At 44.3% G+C, this 22,008-nt stretch overlaps 1 protein-coding gene across 1 annotated transcript; it reads right to left on the reverse strand.

Moving 5' to 3' along the window:
* Positions 1-16,283: 16,283 nt before the first annotated feature.
* On the reverse strand, positions 16,284-19,557 carry LOC137345186 (probable G-protein coupled receptor 139). Its single transcript, XM_068008651.1, has 3 exons — positions 19,419-19,557; positions 18,411-18,539; positions 16,284-17,221 (listed from the first exon to the last, which is right to left on the reverse strand). Exons 1-3 carry the CDS (start codon positions 19,555-19,557, stop codon positions 16,284-16,286), a joined length of 1,206 nt encoding a protein of 401 aa, XP_067864752.1.
* Between the last annotated feature and the right edge of the window lie 2,451 nt (positions 19,558-22,008).

The raw sequence follows: 22,008 nt of genomic DNA on the forward strand, positions 1-22,008 counted from the left end.
GACAGGAGGGTTAACAGTAGCCACAGTCTCTTCTCTACCTCCACTGTATTGATTTTCAGCTTCTCACATCTGTTCACAAAGAAATAAACTTGTTCCTTCAAAAGCCTCTATGCTGATTTATTTTTGGAGACACTTTATTAAGTCCATGTCAAAGAATGATCGCATGATTATTGCACAGGATGCCATTCAACCCATTGTCTCCATGCTGGCTCTTTGTCATCGTACTGGCCTTCCCTTTTCCTGTGGCCCTACATTTTATTTTCTGGAGATGCTTATCACATTCTGTTCTGAAAGCCATAATTGAATCTTTCTCCACCACAGTCGCAGGCAGTGCACTCCAGATCCTAACCACTCGCTGTGTCGATAAGCTTTTTCTCATGTTGTCATTGATTATTTTGCGAATCACTTTAAAACAATGTCCTCTGGTTCTCGACATTCCCGCCAATGCTCAAGTTGAGACAGAACCAGTGTTCTATGAAATTTCCTCATACCTCCCTTGCGTTTGTGCTCTATTGCTCCATTTATAAAGGCCAGGATTCAGTATTCCTCATTTACAACTTTCGCTACCTGCCTTTCCAGCTTCAACAATTTGTGCACATTTGTGCAGGTCCCTCTTCTCATGCACCCTCTTTAGAATTGTGTCCTTTATTTCCTATTGCCTCTCCTCGTTCTTCCTCCCAAAATGTATCACTTCACACTTTTCTGCACTAAATTTCATTTGCCACGTGTCTACCCATTCTACCTGTCTATGTTCTCTTGAAGTTTTTCATGATCATGCTCATAGTTCACATTCCTTGCACGTTTTGTGTCAGCTGCAAAATTGTTCCCTGTTCACCCATGTCTAAGTTTTTAATATAGATTAAGAAATGCACTGGCCTGAATGACCAGAGAATATTAGGGCACTGATCGTCGAGACCAAGATTGTCAGTTAAAATTTCACGGGGAATATTTACTTTTGTTTCCTGTTTCTAAACTCACAGTTGGTTCGCAACACAGTGACACCATCAACAAGAAACACTAAATCCGTACTTTACAAACTCCATTCACAGTCTACATCCCATGTTTTTCATATCGAATCACAGCCCCAGCAATATATCCTGAGATTTAACATTTCTTGCATTCACCTTTTTTATTCTCAAGATATGGCGAGGGATATAAGATGCTCTGTTAGGGGTTTTAACCAATAAATCATCCATTGCTTTACCCCTGGAGTCAGTCCGTAAAATATAAAAACCTTACCTGGGGCAAGTCCGAATCAGAACCTGTGGAATTTTAACTCATAACCAGACCTATTCAGCCGCAATCCCAACACATGAGTTTAATTCAGTAAAGAAAAATATGTAATTTTGATATTTAAAAACACACGTGCTTGCTAAAGACAGAGAGAGACGGTGAGGGGGCAGAGAGAGAGAAAGTGATAAGATCAGGCGGGTGGAGAATGAGAGAGCAGTAAGGAGAGAGGGAAATTGAGATGGCAGGGAGAAGGAAAACGTAAGAGGGCTGGGCAAGAGAGAAAGTGATGGTGCAGGGAGGAAGAAAGCAGGAGGGAGTGAGAGGAAGGGAGGAGAATGAGAAGGGAGAGAGAGATGATGAGTTGGGAATGAGGAGTCAGAAAGTGAAAACTGTGGGGAATGAGAGAGAAGTGAGAGGAACAGCGATGGAGAAGGTTAGAGGCATAGAGAGGAAGAAAGTGAGAGGGGCAGGCCAAAATGGTCAAATATTGCCATGAGTGAGAGTTCGGGCAAAAGTGCCAAACGTGGGCAATATGACGCCCCCTAAAATTGACTAATGCTTTTAAAACAATCAATTCACTTTCTTTGATTGGAAACTGTCAGTATTTTAATCCTGTCTCGTTTGAAAGTTTAGTTGTTGCATTTTTTTGTACAAAGTGATTCATGACAACACACCTGCCCGCTGAATCCATCAGTGTCCGAAGCATCGCACATGCGCAGTTCCATCTTGCCAGCACTTAGTGGCACATGCGTAGGATAACGTCATCTGTGCCATGTCCATCGTCGTGCATGCGCGCGATAAAGCGTATCCATCCCACCTCCCCCCATCCACCACCAGCCCCACCGCCACCGAACTCGGCTGGAGTTCGATTCCGATCACTCGCTCCCGCCCCATGAGCCGCGCTCTCCCCGGCAACTCACTCCAGGCCTCGACGCCACTTCCCTCAGCCGTTCACGCTAACCTTGCTGCTGACCCCAAACTCGACTCCCTGGACGATGTTTGCTCACTTCACCGCCACCCACCCCTCCACTACCACCCCGCTTGTTCACTAAACCACCCCAACCCCTCCCCGCTTGCTCACTGCACTCCCTCCCCCCTCCCCCCGCTTGCTTACTTCACCACCTCCCTGGCTTCCTCACTTTGCCCACTCGCTCACTCCTTCTGGCCATTGTGTGCTACCATGTGTTTAAGCTGCCTTCGTGTCTTTGTTTGAGCAGCACCATCTTTAGTCCTGGCAGATGCCTGACGTAGCAGACTGTGACGTTTTAGTGGTACAGGTGCATTTGCGCCTGTGCCACTGCAGCGCCACCCAGTGGTTGCGTTGTTAGCAAACATTTTAATCTCTTTTAATCCTGGCTTTAATATTCCAAGTGATTGATGACGACGCTACGTCATCAGATTGCGCCGCGGTGTGCACATGCGCACACGGTCTCAGGCCCTCTGCGCATGCGCTGCGGTTCGGCTTGCCAGGACCAGTTTGCGCATGCGCAGATGACGTCATCGCGGAACGTCATCTTCCTCTTGGAACACGCCAGGTTGGCCTTTGCGCATGCGCCAACTGGTCCTGGCAAACCGACCGCAGCGCATGCGCAGAGGGCATGAGACCTTGTGCGTATGTGCGCCAATCTTCCGAAAGCTTCGGCGCGAGTTTTTGAAAATACTGCAATTGTTGACAACGCGATCGTAGGTGGCGCTGTTTTGGCACATGCGCAAATACAGCATGTGCCACGAAAACGTCACAGCCTGCGACTGCAGCAGCTGCCAGGACTAAAGATGGCGCTGCTCAAAGAGTCACAGAGATGAAACCTAACAAACACGTGGCAGAATACAATGGCTGGAGTGAGAGAGTGGAGCTTTCAGAAGATTGACACACATGCGATAACGTCATCTGCACATGCGCAAACTGCTCCTGGCAAACCGAACCGCAGCGCATGCGCAGAGGGCATGAGACCGTGTGCGCATGTGCACACCGCGGCGCATCCTGATGACGTAGCGTTGTCATCAATCACTTTGTTCTGAAAATGGAAGGAGGAGAGGTTTCGTCGGGCATTTTATCTCAATTATTTAGTCATTTTGGACATTTGCTTCATTTTATTAGACAGAGGAGATTGTTCCAAGATAAGTTGCTCTGAAAAATATTTACACTGTCTGGGGCACCGCATGTGCTCCAGTCCCTGTTGTTAAGTTGGTCTGAAAACATTTCAAGGGAGGGAAGGAGGGAAAGGAGGCGGAAGGGAGGAGGGAAAGGAGGGAGGGAGGGAAGGAGGAAGGGAGGGAGGGACGGGAAGGGGAGGGAGGGAGGGGGGATGGGGAAGGAAGGGAGGGAGGGAAGGAGGAAGGGAGGGAGGAAGGAGGAAGGGAGTGGAGGGAGGGGAAGGAAGGAGGGACGGGAGGGACGGAAGGGAGGGGAGGGAAGGAGGAAGGGAGGGGAGGGAGGGAAGGGAAGGAGGGAAGGAGGAAGGGAGGGGAGGGAGGGAAGAAGAGAGGGGGAAGAGCGGGAGGGACGGGGGGAGGAGTGCCTATTTCTGTGCATGCGCCATAAACACAAGGACAGGCTGATGAGATGGAGCCAATTAATTTGCCCAGCAATTGCCCGGAAGCAGCTTCGGATGGAGGTGGCCATGTGCTGGACATCAGTCGCGTGCCACAATCCATGGATCCTGAGCGTTTCACCCCCTGGCCTAATGATCTGATGGACCATACATACGCCTGCCTGTTCAAAGCTCCACTTCCGTCACCTGCGGTACCCTCTCCTTGCTGTTCAGTTACACAGTCACCTGTTCCTGCACCCATCCAAGCGGTGCACATGGACACACAGCCACCTGTTTCCCCATCCGCCCTTGAAACAACCATGCCGAGCCTTGTGAGACTCCGCAATTGCCAGCTGCTGCCTGTCAAGCAGAGAAGGCATCCAAGGGGTCAAGCACTTGGGGAACATTCAGCAAGAAGAGACTGAGCACTAAAAGAAACAAGCATGCCGTGTCCAGTGGTAGCACAAATGTGAATGCTCTTGCTGCGTACACAACTGGTGAGGTGGGAATGCAGTCACACCATTCTCCATCCTCAGTGTTACTTTAAGGCAAAGGTAGATAAGAGTGAAAGAAATGGAAGATGATGCTGATAGTAGGAGGCAGGATTAAATGGGAATGGATGGGAAGTCGCACGGGTAGCATAACCACTAGCAGGGAACAGCTGGGCTAAATGGCCAGCTTTATGTTCATAGTCCAAAGGAAATGTGCTTCTTTTTCCAGCACCCTCACATCATTCATGTTTTCCCTGAGAGCAGCATTGAACCATCACGAGATAGGGGCAGTTACATCATCCTGTCTTCTACAGCTGAGGTGGGTACTAAGTGATTCATTGGCCTATACTGCAGAGCATAAAGCATGCGCAACAGTAATTTCATTGGAGGGAGGGAAGCTCTGACACTGATGTTCTTTCGTTATTCTCACGGCAATGCTGGACACAACACTCATGTATCCATGCACAGCAGTTCCTCGGATACTTAATGAACTTAATACAACTTTTCAATAATTAAACCAGAATTGTTGAGGTTTTGTTTGCATGCTATTTCCCCGATTTTGCAACTGCACTTCAGATATTCAACTATGGTGGAGGGGTGGAGGTAGGGGGGTAGAGGGGGGTGGGTGAAGAGGGGGATAGAGGGGTGGGTGAAGAGGGGGAGGGAGGGGTGGGTGAAGAGGGGGAGGGGTGGGGAGAGGGAGCATGCAAAATGCAGGGACCAAACAGTTGCAATGTCTGAAGTACTGTGGAGAAGTAGAGAAAGCAACTGGATTGGGCATCCGCAGCTGGAGGGAACGGCTGAATGGAGAGGGCCGGAAGCGAGAGGCCATAGAGAGCCATGGGGAGCGAGCGTGCGAAGACCTTGGTGTCACCGGGTCCAGGGACTGGCCAGTAAGTCTTTTGCTGTTGTGTTTATGGCGCATGCACATAAAAAGGCACTCCTCTTCCGTTCCGCTGCTCCCCCCCCCCACTCTTTCCCCTTCCTCCCTCTCCTCCTTCCTTTCTCCCCCTCCCACTCCCTCTTTCCCCCTCCCTCTCCCCCTCCCTCTCCCTCCCTCCCTCTCCCTCTTTCCCCCCTCCCTCTCCCTCTTTCCCCCCTTCCCCTCCCTCTTTCCCCTTCCCCTCCCTCTCCCTCTTCCCCCTTCCCTTCCCTCTCCCTCTTTCCCCCTTCCCGTCCCTCTCCCTCTTTCCCCCTTCCCCTCCCTCTCCCTCTTCCCCTTTCCCCTCCCACTCCCTCTTTCCGCCCCTTCCCCTCCCTCTCCCTCTTTCCCCCTTCCCCTCCCTCTTTCCCCCCTTCCCCTCCCTCTTTCCCCCTTCCCCTCCCTCTCCCTCTTCCCCTTCCCTTCCCTCTCCCTCTTTCCCCCTTCCCGTCCCTCTCCCTCTTTCCCCCTTCCCCTCCCTCTCCCTCTTCCCCCTTCCCCTCCCACTCCCTCTTTCCGCCCCTTCCCCTCCCTCTCCCTCTTTCCCCCTTCCCCTCCCTCTTTCCCCTCTTCCCCTCCCTCTTCCCCCCCCCTCCTCCGTCACCGATACCGCTGCTCCCCCCGCGCTGCTGTCCCCGCCCCCCGCGCTGCTCTCCTCGGCCCGCTCCACTCTCTCATTCCGGCCATTGTATTCTGCCACGTGTTTGTTAGGTTTCATCTCTGTGACTCTTTGAGCAGCGCCATCTTTAGTCCTGGCAGCTGCTGCAGTCACAAGCTGTGACGTTTTCGTGGCACATGCTGTATTTGCGCATGTGCCAAAAGAGCGCCAGCTGCCGATCGCGTTGTCAACAATTGCGGTCATATAAAAAAGAAACGTTTGTCTGAGACAAATGTGGGTCCATTGCAGGCAGAGTCAGGAGAATTTAGAATGGGAAATGGAGAATTGGCAGAGAAACTAAATGATTACTTTGTGTCTGTCTTCACTGAGGAAGATACAAGAAATCTCCCAGAATTAGAGATCCAAGTGACTCGGGAGAACGAGGAATTGAAGGGAATAAGTACGAGAAAGAAGGTGGTATTACAGAAATTAATGGGGCTAAAAGCTGATAAGTCCCCAGGACCTGATATTCTACATCCCACAGTGTTGAAAGAGGTAGCTATGGAGATAGCAGATGCATTGGCGATCATCTTCCAAAATTCTATAGATTCTGGAACGGTTCCTGCAGATTGGAAGGTAGAAAATGCCACCCCAGTATTTAAGAAGGGAAGGAGAGAAAAATCAGGGAACTACAGACCTGTTAGGCTTACATTAGGAATAAAGAAAATGTTAGAATCTATTCGTAAGGATGTGATAAATGGAACTTGGACAATGATGATCTGATTGGGCATAGTCAACATGGATTTATGAATGGGAAATCATGTTTGACGAATCTCTTTGGGTTTTTTGAGGATGTTACAAACAGAATTGATAAAGGGGAGTCAGTGGACGTAGTATGCTTGGATTTTCAGAAGGCTTTTGATAAAGTGCTCCACAGGAGGTTGATTATCAAAATTAAAGCACATGGGATAGGAGGTAATATACTGGTATGGATTAAGGATTGGTTAACAGGCAGAAAACAGAGAGTAGGAATAAATGGGTCATTCTCACGTTGTCAGGCTGTGAATAGTGGGGTATCACAAGGATCAGTACTTGGGCCCTAGTGGTTCACAATATATATCAATGATTTGGATGTGGAAACCAAATGTAATATTTCCAATATCGCAGATGACACAAAACTAGGTGGGAATGTGTGTTGTGAGGAAGATGCAAAGCGGGTTCAAGGGGATTTGGACAGGTTTACTGATTGGGCAAGCACATGGCAGATGGAATATAGTATGGAAAAATGTGAAGTTATCTACTTTGGTAGGAGGAATAGATGTGCAGAGTATTTATGAAATGGTAAGACATCAGAAAGTTTAAATGTAAAAAGGGACCTGGATGTCCTTGTCAATGAGTCACTGAAAGTTAACATGGAGGTGAAGCAAGCAATTAGGAAGGCTAATGGTATGTTGGCCTTTATCGCAATAGGAATTGAGTACAGGAATAATAAAGTCTTGCTTCAAAAATATAGAGAAGCAGAGTTAACCTTTCGGGTCAGTGACCCTTCTTTGGAACTGTTCAGAAGAAGGGTCAATGGCCCCAATCGAGAACTCTGCTTCTCTTTCCACAGATGCTGCCAGACCTGCTGAGTGGTTCCAGCATTTCTTGTTTCTTTTTCAGATTTCCAGCATCCGCAGTATTTTGGTTTTATTCAAAAATATGGAACCTTGGTTAGACCACACCTGGAATACTGCCTGTAGTTTTGATCCCCTTAGCTTAGGAAGGATATTATTCCCATAGAAGAAGTGCAACGAAGGTTCACCAGACCTGTTGCTGGGATGGTGGGACTGTCCAGTGAAGAGAGAATGAGGAAACTGGGACAGTATTCTCTGGAGTTTCGAAGAATGAGAGGTGATCTCACTGAAATCTACAAAATACTTAAAGGGATAGACAGAGTAGATGCAGGTAAGATGTCTCCCCTGGTCGAGAACTGGGCGCACAATTTCAAAATAAGGGGAAGCCACTTCGGACAGAGATGAGGAGAAAATTATTTACTCAGAGGGTTGTGAATCTTTGGAATTCTCTACCCCAGAGGGCTGGGGAAGTTCAGTCATTGAATATGTGTAAAGCAGAGATTGACAGATTTTTAAATACCAATGACATAAAGGGATATGGAGATAGTGTGGGGAAAAGACATTGAAGTGGATGATCAGCCACGATTGCATTGAATGACGGAGCAGGCTCGATGGGCTGAATGGCCTCCTCCTGCTCCTATATTCCTATGTTTCTCTGTTCCAATGTCAGTCTGATTAAAGGTCATGATAAGGATGTTGTTGCTTTGAAGGGGATTTTTTTTGCTGCAATTGTACATTGTTGTTTAGTTGTCTGATAATCAATGCAATAACTTTATTTATAACGGAGCAGTTCTGGCGATCGATTAGCGACCTGAATGTTAACTCTGTTTCCCTCTCCATAGATGCTGCATGACCTGCTGAGTATTTCCTGCATTCTCTGGAGAAAAGCGGGATAGTAAGATTTTAAAATGAGGTGTTGTATCCCTCCGCCATGCAATGCCTTTTGAAGCGGCCCCATTTTATCACCTCTCGAACACGGCTTGAATCCACCCTGAAATCGGTAACTCTGTAGGGAACAGTTGAGGGTCCAATAGTTGAGAATAGTCACTGAGCTGTGAAAGTCTCTGCCCCAGTGCTTATTACAAGTGAACGCGCTGTTAATCGGTGCTGGATTTCTTCCCTGTGCTGAAACAGTAAACTGTGAGATTCGTGTTCAGTACCACGAATGGAATAAATACAGCTGAGCCCCACAGACCATTTTAAGTGAACCCACACATCTAGACATACGTTGGAGAAGGATTGGAAAGGAAGGATTGTCCATTACAACAATTGCAAAGTTCATTTATATCATGCCTTTAGCATGTCATGGCGCTTCACATGAGCGTAACCAGGAAAATATGAACACTCCATCAAAGAATAACGACAATAGCAAAAGTTATCACACATTTGTTTTAAAGGAGAGATAGAAAGGTTTTGGGAGAGAATTCCAGAATTTAGGGCCCAGATATCTGAAGGCGCAGCTTTCAATGGCAGGTCAAAGGAAGTGGAGGATGAACAAGATGCCAGAACATGTGCAATGCAGAGTTGTCAGATGGTTGCAGAGAAGGAACAAGTTACAAAGGGAGTTGCGAGGCATGGGATGAATTTGAACACGTGAATGAGAATTTTGCAATTGAGACTTTGCTTGACTCGAGAGTAAACGTTGTTCAATGAGAACCAGAGTGGTCTGTGAATGGGACTCGATGCGAGTTCGGTTATGAGCAGGGGAGTTTTGTGTGATCTTCTGCTGCTGGAAGTTGGAAGATGCAAACGGTACAGGATAGCCTTGTGCAAGTCAAGTCTGGAGGTAACAAAATACATGGAAGATTTTAGCGGCAAAAAGAGCAGAGTTGGGCAATATTATATAATCTATGTGATCGAGACGGTATGTGGTCAGAAGGTCACTCCTGCTCACTTGGTCACACATCCGTTAAGTGTTGTGGCACTGGGTTCTTCCAGGGACCTGCAACCATGTGGAGTTTGTACAATTTATAAGATCGCTGTTTCAACCACAGCCGCAATTCTCACTGTGCAAAACTTGGTTTTAAACTTCTGGCTACATAGAAATCGGTCAAATGTGAAAGAGGTAGTAAACCACACCGCCATATCCAGCTTGTTACAAAGTATGTGTACCGTGATATAGACAGTGTAGGAGAGGAATGAATATTGAAAGCGTTACTTAAAATGTGATACCCTATTATATCGACCAGCATGACCAGTACATCAGTTGTTGTCATGGCCACCATGTGAACAGAGATACATTTGGAAAGACCACAATTTTCTCTGGCCGAGATAATGATTGTTACTACATTGGCTGTAAGAAAGAGGGAGAAGAGGTAAGTAATGGGGACAGTCAGATAATGTTTTTTAGAGTACTTCAGCATGAAGGAAAACGTTAGAGTGTGACGGATAAAGTAAACATTTAAGAAATGAAGCCCACTCAAAATTCTATGTCGATTGACAAGTAAGTGTTTCAATCAGGCTCTTGACTATTGAAGTGAATAATTGATTTATTGAACAACCTCTCCATCCAATTATAACTCAACATACAGTGAAAAGGTACAAATTACAGCCACTCATGATAATGGTTACCTTTGGATTCAAAACTGTTACATTTCTGAGCACAATTTTTTACCCTTTTAAAATTGGAATACACATTGCAAACAGCTCGATTTTACCCATTTCCCGCATTCGTTTTATCTGGATCTTTATAAAATTCTGTATCACATAATTATATAATTGTTAAAAGTAAACTTCATACAATTAAAATTTAATTCACTTATCCTTCAATAGCTTTGCTTACTGAACCAACTGTTTTTCCACTGAACCTGTAAAGGCCAGCTGGGTTGCACTTAAACAGAGCCAGGACTGTGTTTCTTGCGGGACATTTTGCTGGTGCTATTGGGGAGGGTTTAATCCTGTTTGGCAGATGGATGGGGACCTGAGGGTTGATTCAGTTGGGACAAAATCAGAAATGAAAATAGAAGGAAGACAATTAATGGGTGAGTTTGGAGGACAAAGGAAACAAAGGCTAGAAATTGTTTTTTAAAAAGAGTTTGGCAGTGCTAACGATATCTATTTCAATGCAAGGAGTATAGCAAATAGAGCAGATTAGCTCAGGGCACAGATAGACACGTTATCATTGCTATGACAGAAACATAGCTTAAGGAGGGACAGGAATAGCAGTTCAACGTTCCTGGTTACAGGGTATTCAGACACGACAGGGAGGGGGAAAAGAAAGGAGGAGAGTGGAAATTTTGGTCAAGGAAACTATTAGTTTAGAAAAACTAATAGGGATGATATGTTGGAAGGTTTATCAAATGAGGCCATATGGATTGAGCTAAGGAACAAAAAAAAGTCAATCACACATTTGGGCATGTACTGTAGACCCGCAAACAGTCGGAGGGAGATAGAAGAGCAGATTGACAGGCAAGTCTCTGAGAAATGCACGAACAAAAGGGCAGGAATATTGGGGATTTAACTACCTCAATATTAACTGGGATAGTTTTAGTGTGAAAGGAATTGAGGGAACATAATTCTTTAGGTGCATTCAGGAGAACTTTTTTGGCCAGTATGTAGCAAGCCAGACAAGAGAGGATGAAGTTTTAAAGTTAGTTTTAAGAAATGAAGATGAGCAGGTGAAGGGGTGGCAGTGGGACAGTATTTTGGTAGTCGTGATTATAATTCAGTAAGTTATAACATAATTATGGAAAATGACAAAGATACAACAGGAGTTATAGTTCTCAATTGGGGCATGGCCAAATTTAAGAAACTGAGGAGTGATTTAGAAAAAGTGGACTTGAAACAGCTACTTGAAGATAAATTAGTGCCAGAACAGTGGCAGTAATTCTAAGGTGAGATTCAAGGGGTTTATAGTAAACATGTTCCCACAAAGAAAATGGGTGAGACAGCCAAATCTAGAGCCCCATGGATTCAAGGAACCTACAGGGTAAGATAAGGCAGAAAAAGAAAGCTTATGTCCGACACCAAGAACTCAATACTATAGAAAGCTGCGAGCAGCATAGAAAGTGGAGGGGTGAAATGAAAAAGGAAATTAGGAAAGCAAAGAGAGTGTATGAACGAACATTGGCAAGCAACGTGAAGGTAAACCCAAAGATGTTTTATCAATACATTAAGAGTAACAGCATAACTAAGGAGAGAGTAGGGCCCATAAAGACCAAAAGGTTAACCTATGCGTCGGGGTGGAAGATGTTGATATGGTTCTTAATGAATACTTTGCATCTGTCTTCACAAAATAGCGGGGCGATGCAGATATTGTAGTTCAGGAGGAGTGTCAATTATTGGATGTGGTCTATATAGGGAGAGAGGAAGTATTAATGGGACTAACTTCCTTGAAAGTTGATAAATCACCAGGGCCAGATCAAATGTACCCTAGCTATTAAAAGAAGCAAGAGAAGAAATAGCAGAAGTTCTGACCATCATTTTCCAGTTCTCACTGGATACAGGTATGGTGCTGGAGGATTGGAGAACCGCTAACATTGTACCTCTGTTTAAATAACGATCAAAGGATTGATCAAATAATTACAGGCCAGTCAGTCTAAACTCAGCAGTGGGCAAATTAATGGAATCTATCCTGAGACACAGGATAAATGGTAACTTAGAAAGGCACAGATTAATCAAGGATTGTTAGCATGGATTTGTTAAGGGAAGATCTTGTTGACCAACCTGATCGAATTCTTTGAAGAAGTAACAAGGAAGATAGATGAGGGTAGTGCAGTTGATGTGGTCTGCATGGATGTAAGCAAAGGTTTTGATAAGGTCTCACATGGCAGATTGGTTAGAAAAATAAAGGCCCATGGGATCCAGGGAAATGCAGCAAGGTGGATACAAAATTGGCTCGTTGGCAGGAAACAAAGGGTAATTGTTGATGGATGCTTTAGTGATGGGAGGGCTGTTTCCACTGGCATTCTGCAGGGCTCAGTACCCGGTCCCCTGATTTTTGTGGTATATATTAATGTTTTGGATGTAAATGTAAGGGGCATGATCAAGACGTTTGCAGACAACACAAAGATTGGCTGTGTGGTAGATAGTGAGGAGGATAGCTGTTGATTGCAGGACGATATTGATGGTTTGGTCAGATGGGCAGGAAAGTGGCAAATGGAATTCAACCTGTAGAAGTATGAGGCGATGCATTTGGGGAGGTAAAAAAGGCAAAGGAATACACGTCATAGGTAAATTGGCCATTGTAAATTGCCCCTAGTGTAGGTAGATGGTAGGGAATATGGGATTACTGTAGGGTTAGTATAAATGGGCGGCACAGACTCGGTGGGCCGAAGGGCCTGTTTCAGTCCTGTATCTCTAAATACAATAAATAAAATAAGATATAGAGGAAGTGAGAGACCTTGGAATGAATGTCCGTAGATTTCTGAAGGTAGCAGGATAGGTTGATAAGGTGGTTAAGAAAGCATATGGAATCTTTTCCTTTACTCGCCGAGGTATAGAATATAAGAGCAGGGAGGTTATTCTGGAACTGTATAACTCATTGGTGAGGCCACAAATTGAGTACTGTGTGCAGTTCCGTTCACCTCATTGCAGAAAGGATGTAATTGCACTAGAGAGAGTGCAGAGGAGATTAATGAGGATATTGCCAGGACTGGAAAAAAGCAGCTATGAGGAAAGATTGGATAGGCTGGGGCTGTTCTCCTTGGAAGAGAGAAGCCTGAGGGGAGATTTTATTGAGATATACAAAATTGTGAGGGGCCTGGATCGAGTGGAGGTAAAGGGTCTATTCGCCTTAGCAGAGAGGTCAGTGATGAGGGGCATAGATTTCAAGTGATTGGTAGAAAAAATAGAGGGGACATGGGGAAACCTTTTTCACCCAGAGGGTGGTGATGGTCTGGAACTTATTGCCTGAAAGGATAGTTGAGGCAGAGACCCTCAACTCATTCTAAAAGTATCTGGATATGCACCTCAAGTGCTGTAATCTGCGGGGCAACGGACCAAATGCTGGAAGGTAGGATTCGAATAGGTAGATCGTTTTTCTGCCAGCACAGCCACAATGGGCCAAGCGGCCTCTTCCTGTGCCTTAAACGTTCTATGATTCTATATAAATATTACACCGCATTTCAAGAAAGGGGGTAAAGAGAAAACGGGGAACTACAGGCCAGTTAGCCAAACATAAGTCATTGGGAAGATGTTGGCAACCATTATTGAAGAAGTCTTAATATAGCACCTGAAAAGCATAGTATGATTAGAGCAAATCAGCATGGTTTTGTTAAAGTGAGATCCTGTTTAACAGACTTATTAGAGATTTTTGAGGATGTAGCTAGTAGGGTAGATAAATGGGAACCAGTCGATGTAGTATACGTGGATTTTCAGGCATTCGATTAGGTGCCACATAAAAGATTAACAGGCAAGATGAGGGCTCATGGTGCTGGAGTAATATATAAGCGTGGATAGAAGATTTGTTAGCGGACAGGAAGCAGTGAGTGGGCATAAATGGGGCATTTTCAATTTGGCAGGCAGTGAATAGTGGGGTGCAGCAAGGATCAGTGCTGATGCCTCAGCTGTTTACACCCTATATTTTGTGACTTGGATGGAAAGACAGAGAGTAATATATCTAGGTTTGCTCATGATACAAAGCTCTGTGGAAAGGTAAGCTGCAGGGAGAAAGTAGAGAATTTGCAAAGAGATATAGACAGGTTTATTGACTGGGCAACAAGATGGCAAATGGTCTATGATGTAGGGAAGTGTGACGTTATTCACTTTGACTGTAAAAATAGAAAAGGTGTGAAACTGGTAAGTGTTGATGTTCAGAGAGCCTTGGGAGCACTCGGACAAGGATCGCACAAAGTTAACATGCAGGTCCAGGGGGCTATTAGGAAGGCAAATAGCATGTTGGCCTTTAATGCAAGGGGATTGGAGTACAGGAATAAAGAAGTCTTACTGAAATTGTATAGGACTTTGGTGAGACCATACTTTGAATACTGTATGCAGTTTTGTCTCCACATTTAAGGAAGGATATACTTGCACTGGAGGCAGTGCAGCAGTGATTTATTAATTGGTCCCTGGTATGAGTGAGTTGTCCTTTGATGAGAGGCTGAGCAAATTGAGTCTATGTTCTCTGGAGTTTAGAAGAATGAGAGGCGATCTAATTGAGACATACAAGATTCTTAAAGAGCTTGATAGAGTCGAGGCTGAGAGTTTGTTCCCACTAGTCAGGCAATCTGGAACATGGGAACACAGTTTCAGAATAAGGGGCCGATCATTCAGGATTGAGATGAGGAGAAGCTACGTCGCTCAAATGGTTGTGAATATTTGTAATTCTCTACCCCAGAGGTTGGTGGATGCTCCATCATTGAATACATTTAAGGCTGGGATAGATAGATTTTTGGTCTCACGGGGAATCAAGGAAAATGTCGAATGAGCAGGAAAGTGGAATTGAAGCCCAAGATCAGCTCTGGTCAGATTGAATGGTGGAGCAGACTTGATGGGCCATATGGTCTACTTCTCCTCCTATTTCTTGTGTTCTTGTATTAATTTGTTGTATTATTGATGGTTTCATTCTTGATCAATATAATTACAATTCTATCAATTCTTGAGCTGTTACTCTTGTTCTGCTACTATATCATTGATGTCACTTAAAATGATGATGAATGCCAAACGGTTTCCTTTGCATAAGTTATCAAACAATGAAAGCTCTCTGAAGTTTATGAATCAGTATGCAGTGCTCTATCTAAACTTCCATTTCTTATCACTTCATCCTGAAACTGACCATTGCTGCAGTCTCAGTCCTGGCCGAGCCTATCAGTGCTGTTTAAGTGACTTATTCTTCCCTACTTAACTGTAAAAGGCTAAAGATGAACACTGCTGGATTATAAAGAGAAACCAATATGGTATAAATTGGCAAACTTAAAGAATATCTGATAAATTCTTTCTTGACAGACCCCCACCCCCCCCCCCCCCCCTGTTGGAGTTAGGCTATTTAAGACAATCACGAAACAACATCTTATTACCATCATATCTCTGTCTCGATTATTCTGTAGCATAGGTCGCTACACATTGGTTTTATATGTGTTCTCACTCTCTTGATCAACATTAATCATTTCAGGTAGCGGTATTGTCAAAATGACTGACCATGATTTTGACCTGTTGTTTAGGGTAACTTCATCATGCATATCGCATGCTGGTTACTTCATGTACAACATGAGAGTTATGCACACACAGTATCCGAAGGTCATCCAGTACGAGACGTCCGATGCGAGGCATCCCTGGACGTTCTGTCCTTCTATCCCAGATCAAGGGTTTTGAGGAGTTTGAGTGGACCTGTATGGTCCTAATGATTTGGGCAGCTGTCAAGCTGTACAATGCTTTCTTCTCATTGTTCAGTAGAGGCAAGGCCACAAACATCTCCAGGAGAAGGCTGGTAATTAACTATCCGAACTGCACTGCCCTGAAATTCTTGGATTTTGAATTGATATCAGATTGATACATGATAGCGCGTCATGCCTAGGTGCTTCCATAAGTTGAAGGATCAGGAATTATCGGCCAAAGATGAAAAAGTGCAAGAAATGTAGAACTAAGGGGAGCACAGCATCTTTGCGAGGAGAAGTTTGAGCCTGTGCTGTTTACGGATTGTATCACATTATTTCTACACGAAAGGAAATTCTATCTGTTCATTAAACAGGCGGTTTTCTTTCCAGCACCTGTGGTGTCAGGCAGTTAACACCGATGCACAAAGATTCTCTCCTGCTGAAACGCAATTATGACTGTTCTCTTTGAATCTCAAGTGGGAAGCACGCCGTTTCAGCAGGAAACGATGTTAATCGCTGGCGAAAACGAATAGACATCAAACACACAGAACAAAGTGAAAAAAAGTTCATTTTCAAAGCAACGATCCATTTTCATCAGAGTAAGAAGGCAGTCATTGCAAAATGGAACACCGGCTGCAAATTAACTGCAATTAGCACCAGGAGCTTTGATTTTATTTTGATATTTTTTAACCAATATCTGAATAATTGTCCAAGGAGATTTCGCCAACTTCTTCAGCTCTTCCCTGAATTTGGTTTGGATAGCTGCATAAATACATGTGTTTGTACAGGAACTCAAATCCATGAGCATTGATCCGGTTTGAGTGGCGATGTATGCAGGATCTGTATAATCGGGTCGAACATGAATGAGCATGCCATTTACTAAATAACTAACAGACGATGTGAACCACAACAATATAAAAGTACCCGATATAGTGAACAGTAAAATAATGGATTTCCTTCTGTTCTCTACTTCTGGATCGCTCTGATTCTCACTACTGTGACCCCGGAGCATCCGACGTCTTCTACTGGCTACTAAAATACGACCGACTGTCAAACAATTAAACAGTAATATTAAAACAAAAGGAATCCATGGCAATAAAACACATTGGAACCGGAAGAATGCTCGACCAGCAGGAGATGAAAAAAAGTCCTGGCTGGGGCGCAAACCCCATTGAACATTATCAATTGTTTGCTTAGCTTCATATGCAAACCAATTGGGTAGGTTGTACAAATATATAAGGACAGAGACAGTTGTTACAACCACAGTTGCAGTTCTCACAGTGCAATACTTTGTTTTAAACTTCTGATAACATATAGCAACAAATCGGTCAAATGTGAGTGAGACAGTAAACCACACCGACATCATCAGGTTGTTACAACGTATGTATACCATGAACTTATAAACGGCCGTGTAGGAAAGGAATGAATGTGGAAAGCGGTTCCTCAAAATGTAAAACACTATTATATTGATGAGCATGACTAATAGATCAACTGTTGCCATGGCCACCATGTAGACGGAGATACATTTGGAAAGGCCGCAATTTCCTCTGGAGAGGATAATGATTGTCACTAGGTTCGCTGTAAGAAAGAGGAAGAAGCGGTAAGTAACGGGGCAATCAGATAAATCGCATAGTATATTCTGGAGAAATGATTGGATACATTCCTACTCAGTTATAACATGGACGCCTTCTATAATACTGGCGAGTGTTGACATTTTTTCACGAAACAACTCAATATTCACTCAACACATAAGGTCTGAGGATCTGCCATCCTTCAATAAATTTCAGTCTGAGGGTAGGGTAGCTCGAATTCAGTCTGGGGAATGGTAATGGAGAGTTACCCCCACCACCACCGACAGCCAAGCACTGATGTCTCAGTTGGCACGAATTTTGCCTTCCGAAAATTGTGTCAAACCAGCGAATTCGGATTAGCTGTCCGTCATACTTCTCTCCCGATTTCAATCCAACAGACATCGCCCTGACACTGGATTGATTCTATATTGAAGATATAACTGTGCAGTCCAAGTCAGACCTGAGTACCTCGCAGAGAACGCACAGCTACAGATGAAAAGCGTCAAACTCTGGATGTTTCTACACCTTGTTAAAGATCCACAGTCAATAACTAAACGGAATCTACTACATACATCCAAACACATACGGTGTTGCCCTGCTGACCTCTAAAATCATCCCGCAATGTGCCTTCTACCATGTGATGCACAGACACAATTTTATAAGATACACCTGCGGCCTCATGTAACAAGAGATGAAATTCTACATTTAGCGTCTTCAATTTATTTGGAGACGGGAATCTCGGGAGCGACATTAGATGTCAGATACCCAGAAAACTGGAAATATATGAATCCAAATGAAACACTCAGCTGATTAAAATATTTAATTCAATTCAAAACACTGCACATGTACTATTTATAATCTCGCCGAGGGAGCTGTTCGGGAACAGGGAGGGAGCTGGTGGAACCGCAAAGATGCTTTGCAGCTGGGATGAGAGGAGCAGCTCCCTGAGCGGCAATTATTTCTCAAAATATTTTCCAAAGTTGCTTATTGGGTGGAGTTGACCACAGTATGAGGAATTATCACCTTAAAGTAGGCAAGGAATATATGTATCTATCAGGCGATTACCATGGACACTGAGCAACATATTCTTTAGTGATCTGCGAACTGTTGGAGGGGAAAGGAATCATCCTCCCCCTCCCTCAGTATAGGGAGGAAAATTAAGCTCCGGGTGACCACAAACTAGCCAACTGAATCACCTCTCACTGGCTGCACGGACCGGTAGGATTCCCGCTGATATTCACCAATTGTTCCTGGTAGATACATCACCCAGAGTGAGGACATCTCGTAATCTGCTGCATAATCAATAGCAGTGAGATAGTCAGCAGCTATTACACAACCGAACACACTGACTTACCAGGAGTACCAAAGGCTGCCAGAATTGGATAGTAAATATCCATTATCTGTAGAATTGTTGGCTGGACCATTTTTTTTTAAAGAATGCGCTAGTTCCGTCCAGGTTCTGAATGGAATTTACCTGGGATGTTTAAATGCTGCTCATTTATAGACTAATTCGTGCCGCGGTGAGGCAATCAGATTACACAATAATTGATGCTATTTACAGTCACTTAACAAACAATGGTTGATTTTCCTCCTCAGCGCACCCGGTCCGCCAATGGGGAAATTGCTCAGCTCAGTCCCTGAATCTCCGTCCATTAAAATTAACAATTGGAAAGTAATCCGAGAGGGAGTGTGTTCTGTACACGCCCCCATCAATGCCAATAGTAACATCCCTCCTGGGCACTGCGTTCGATTCTTGGGCCCTCATATTTTCTGGTGAAATCTTCCCTCATCTATTGCATGACATAAATTAGTTATAAATTGTAATTACATTTGTTGTGTATTGTGATAATACCTCATGATGACGCGTCGCTAATATTACTAGTGATAATCCTACTCCAGAACGAATAGTACTGATCATATTCTAGCACTCCTGCTGTTAATACTATTCTAACATTACTGGTGGTGTTTCTACTCTGACATGAATGGTGGGAACTATATTCCAAAATTACCGGTGGTGATGTCAATCCGGCATTATAAATATCCTTCGGAAATTGCTGATCAATTTCCCCATGCCTGGGAACACCACCGCCTGCTAATTCCCCTCCAAGTCACAAACCATCCTGACTTGAAACTATATCACCATTTTTTTATTGTGACTGGGTCATAATTCTGGAACTCCTTTCCTAACAGTTCTGTGAGTGTACCTGCACCCCAAGGACTGCAGAAGTTCAAGAAGGTGCTCAGCAGCACCTTCTCAAAGGCATTTAAATGCGGGCAAAACATGCTGGCCTCGTCAGCGACGCCCACAACCCACGAACGCATAAAAACCCAGTCGAACAACATGAGTGATGCTCTATTTCAACGTTGCTAGTGGCGATCCTAAACTGACATGAGTCTGTTGTAACCTTCATGGTGGTAATATTAATCTAATATTTTTAGTGATAAACTGATTGTAGCATCGCAAGTCATGTTCCTATGCAACTCTTACTGGTAAGGGCCGAGCAGGAACATTACTGTAGGTAACGCTGAAATAACTTTAGTGATAGAGAATCTAACTTTACTGGTGTTGGACCTATTTTGGCCCCTGCTCTTGTATTAATAGTGATGTCCATATAGTAACATTAATCTAACAGTACTAGTTGCAACTCTACTTTAACGCCACTAGTTGGACTGGACGCTATGTTAGTTATGGTGACTCCCCATCAAACATTGCTGCTGATGATCAAATTCTAACATTACTGTTGGAGACAAAAACAAGAAATGCTGGATTCACTCAGCAGGTCTGGCAGCATCTGTGGAAAGAGAAGTAGAGTTAACGTTTCAGGTCAGTGACCCTTCTTCGGGTTCCGAAGAAGGGTCACTGACCTGAAACGTTAACTCTGCTTCTCTTTCCACAGATGCTGCCAGACCTGCTGAGTGAATCCAGCATTTCTTGTTTTTGTTTCAGATTTCCATCATCCGCAGTATTTTGCTTTTATATTACTGTTGGAGACCTTGTTCTAATATTGCTGGTTGTAATCCTACTTTAAAGTTACTAATGAGGATTGTACGCTGATAGTAGTGGAGATGACCACTCTGAACTATTGCTGGTGATCATACCATTCTATCATTCCTGGTAGTAACTATATAGTTACCTTCCTGGTGGTGTCCTTGTTTAACACCACGATTGGTAACTATGTTGTAACATTACCAATGGGACCCTTGATCTAATATTTTAATCATGACATTGTTGTAACGTTACTGGCGAAAACCATGTGCGAACGTTAATACTGGTGGCTGTAACCTAACATTACTGTGTTGATCCTGCAGCCACATTCCTTGTACTGATCTTATTCTAACATATCTGGTATAATCCTCCTCCAACATTACTGGTGGTGACCCGATTCTAACATTGCAAGTGGTGACCTTATGATAACATTAATGACAATAATCATACTCCAACGCTACTGGTCTGGACTCCACTCTAACATTACTGAGAGAAATCCAACTCTAAAAATACTGGTGAGCACCGGACTCTAACATTTCTGGTAAACACGATCCACTATCCCAATTCGTCCTCCTGAATCTGCTTGCAACCTTTGATTCGATTGACAACAAAATTCTGATGTAACGCTGCTCCACTGTCGACCGGCTAGGTAGGATTTCATTAGCCTGGTGTGTTCTTATTTATCCTGTTGCAGCCAGAGAATTGACTGAAATGACTTATTTTCCTGCTCCCACATCTTATATTTGGTTTCCTCCAAGCATTTCTCCTCGATGCCCTCCTATTTCTTATCTATCCACTGCCACTTAGCAACCTTATCTGAAAACAGACTCAGTTTCCACACTGATGATACACAGCTCTATCTCATCTTTATTTCTCTTGGCCTCTCCAATATCTCTAATGTGTCAGACAGCCAGTCCGACCTCCATTGCTAAATGAGTAGAAATCTTGTGTCGCAAAATATTCCAGTGTCTGATGCCATTGTCTTTGGCCCATGTCACAAACTCTGTTCACTCCCACTGACGTCATCGCCCACTCTGGTAAATGTCTGAGGCTGAATCAGACTGTTCACAATCTGAGTTAAATTTTACCCCAAGATGAGCCTTCTGACACATACCCACACCATCACTCAGACCACCTTTGCCCACCACCATAACATGACCCTACTCTGCCATTGTATCAATGTATCTGTTGCTGAAACCTTAATCTCTGCCTTTTATACTTGTATAATCAACTATTCCAAAGCACGTCTGGCTGACGTCGCACGTTCCATCCTATTCAAACTTAAGGTTATCCAAAACTCTGCTGCTCATGTGCTGATTTGCAACAGGTCCCACTCACCCATCGGAGACTTACATTGACTCCCAGTTAAGCAACAAATCGTTTCTAATATTCTTATCCTTGTCCTCAAATCGTGACATTTCCTCGCCTCTTCCTACCTCTGTATTCCCCTTCAGCCATGCAACACGCCAACCCACACCCTCACCCCTCAAAATTCTCTGTGCTCCATTAATTCTGGCCTCTTAAACATTCCCCATTTAAATTTGTGTTTTACTCATTCATGGGATGTGGGGTTCGCTGGCTAGGCCAGCATTTATTGCCCATCCCTAATTGCCTTTAAGAAGGTGATGGTGAGCTGCCTCCTTAAACCACTGCAGTCCATGTGGGGTAGGTACACCCACAGTGCTGTTAGGAAGGGAGTTCCAGGATTTTGACCCAGCAACAGTGAAGGAACGGCGATATAGTTCGAAGTCAGGATGGTGTGCGACTTGGAGAGGAACTTTCAGGTGGTGGCCTTCCCATGCATTTGC

The sequence above is a fragment of the Heterodontus francisci genome, chromosome 28, assembly GCF_036365525.1.
Source record: "Heterodontus francisci isolate sHetFra1 chromosome 28, sHetFra1.hap1, whole genome shotgun sequence".
NCBI lineage: Eukaryota > Metazoa > Chordata > Chondrichthyes > Heterodontiformes > Heterodontidae > Heterodontus > Heterodontus francisci.

Coding starts and splice junctions, on each gene's coding strand:
- LOC137345186 (XM_068008651.1), bottom strand. CDS start 19,557: ATGTTGTTCGACTGGGTTTTTATGCGTTCGTGGGTTGTGGGCGTCGCT. Junction 18,540..19,418: donor CTGCAGTCCTTGGGGTGCAG/GTACACTCACAG, acceptor GTTGTGTAATAG/CTGCTGACTATCTCACTGCT. Junction 17,222..18,410: donor GTCCGTGCAGCCAGTGAGAG/GTGATTCAGTTG, acceptor TCTTTCTTACAG/CGAACCTAGTGACAATCATT.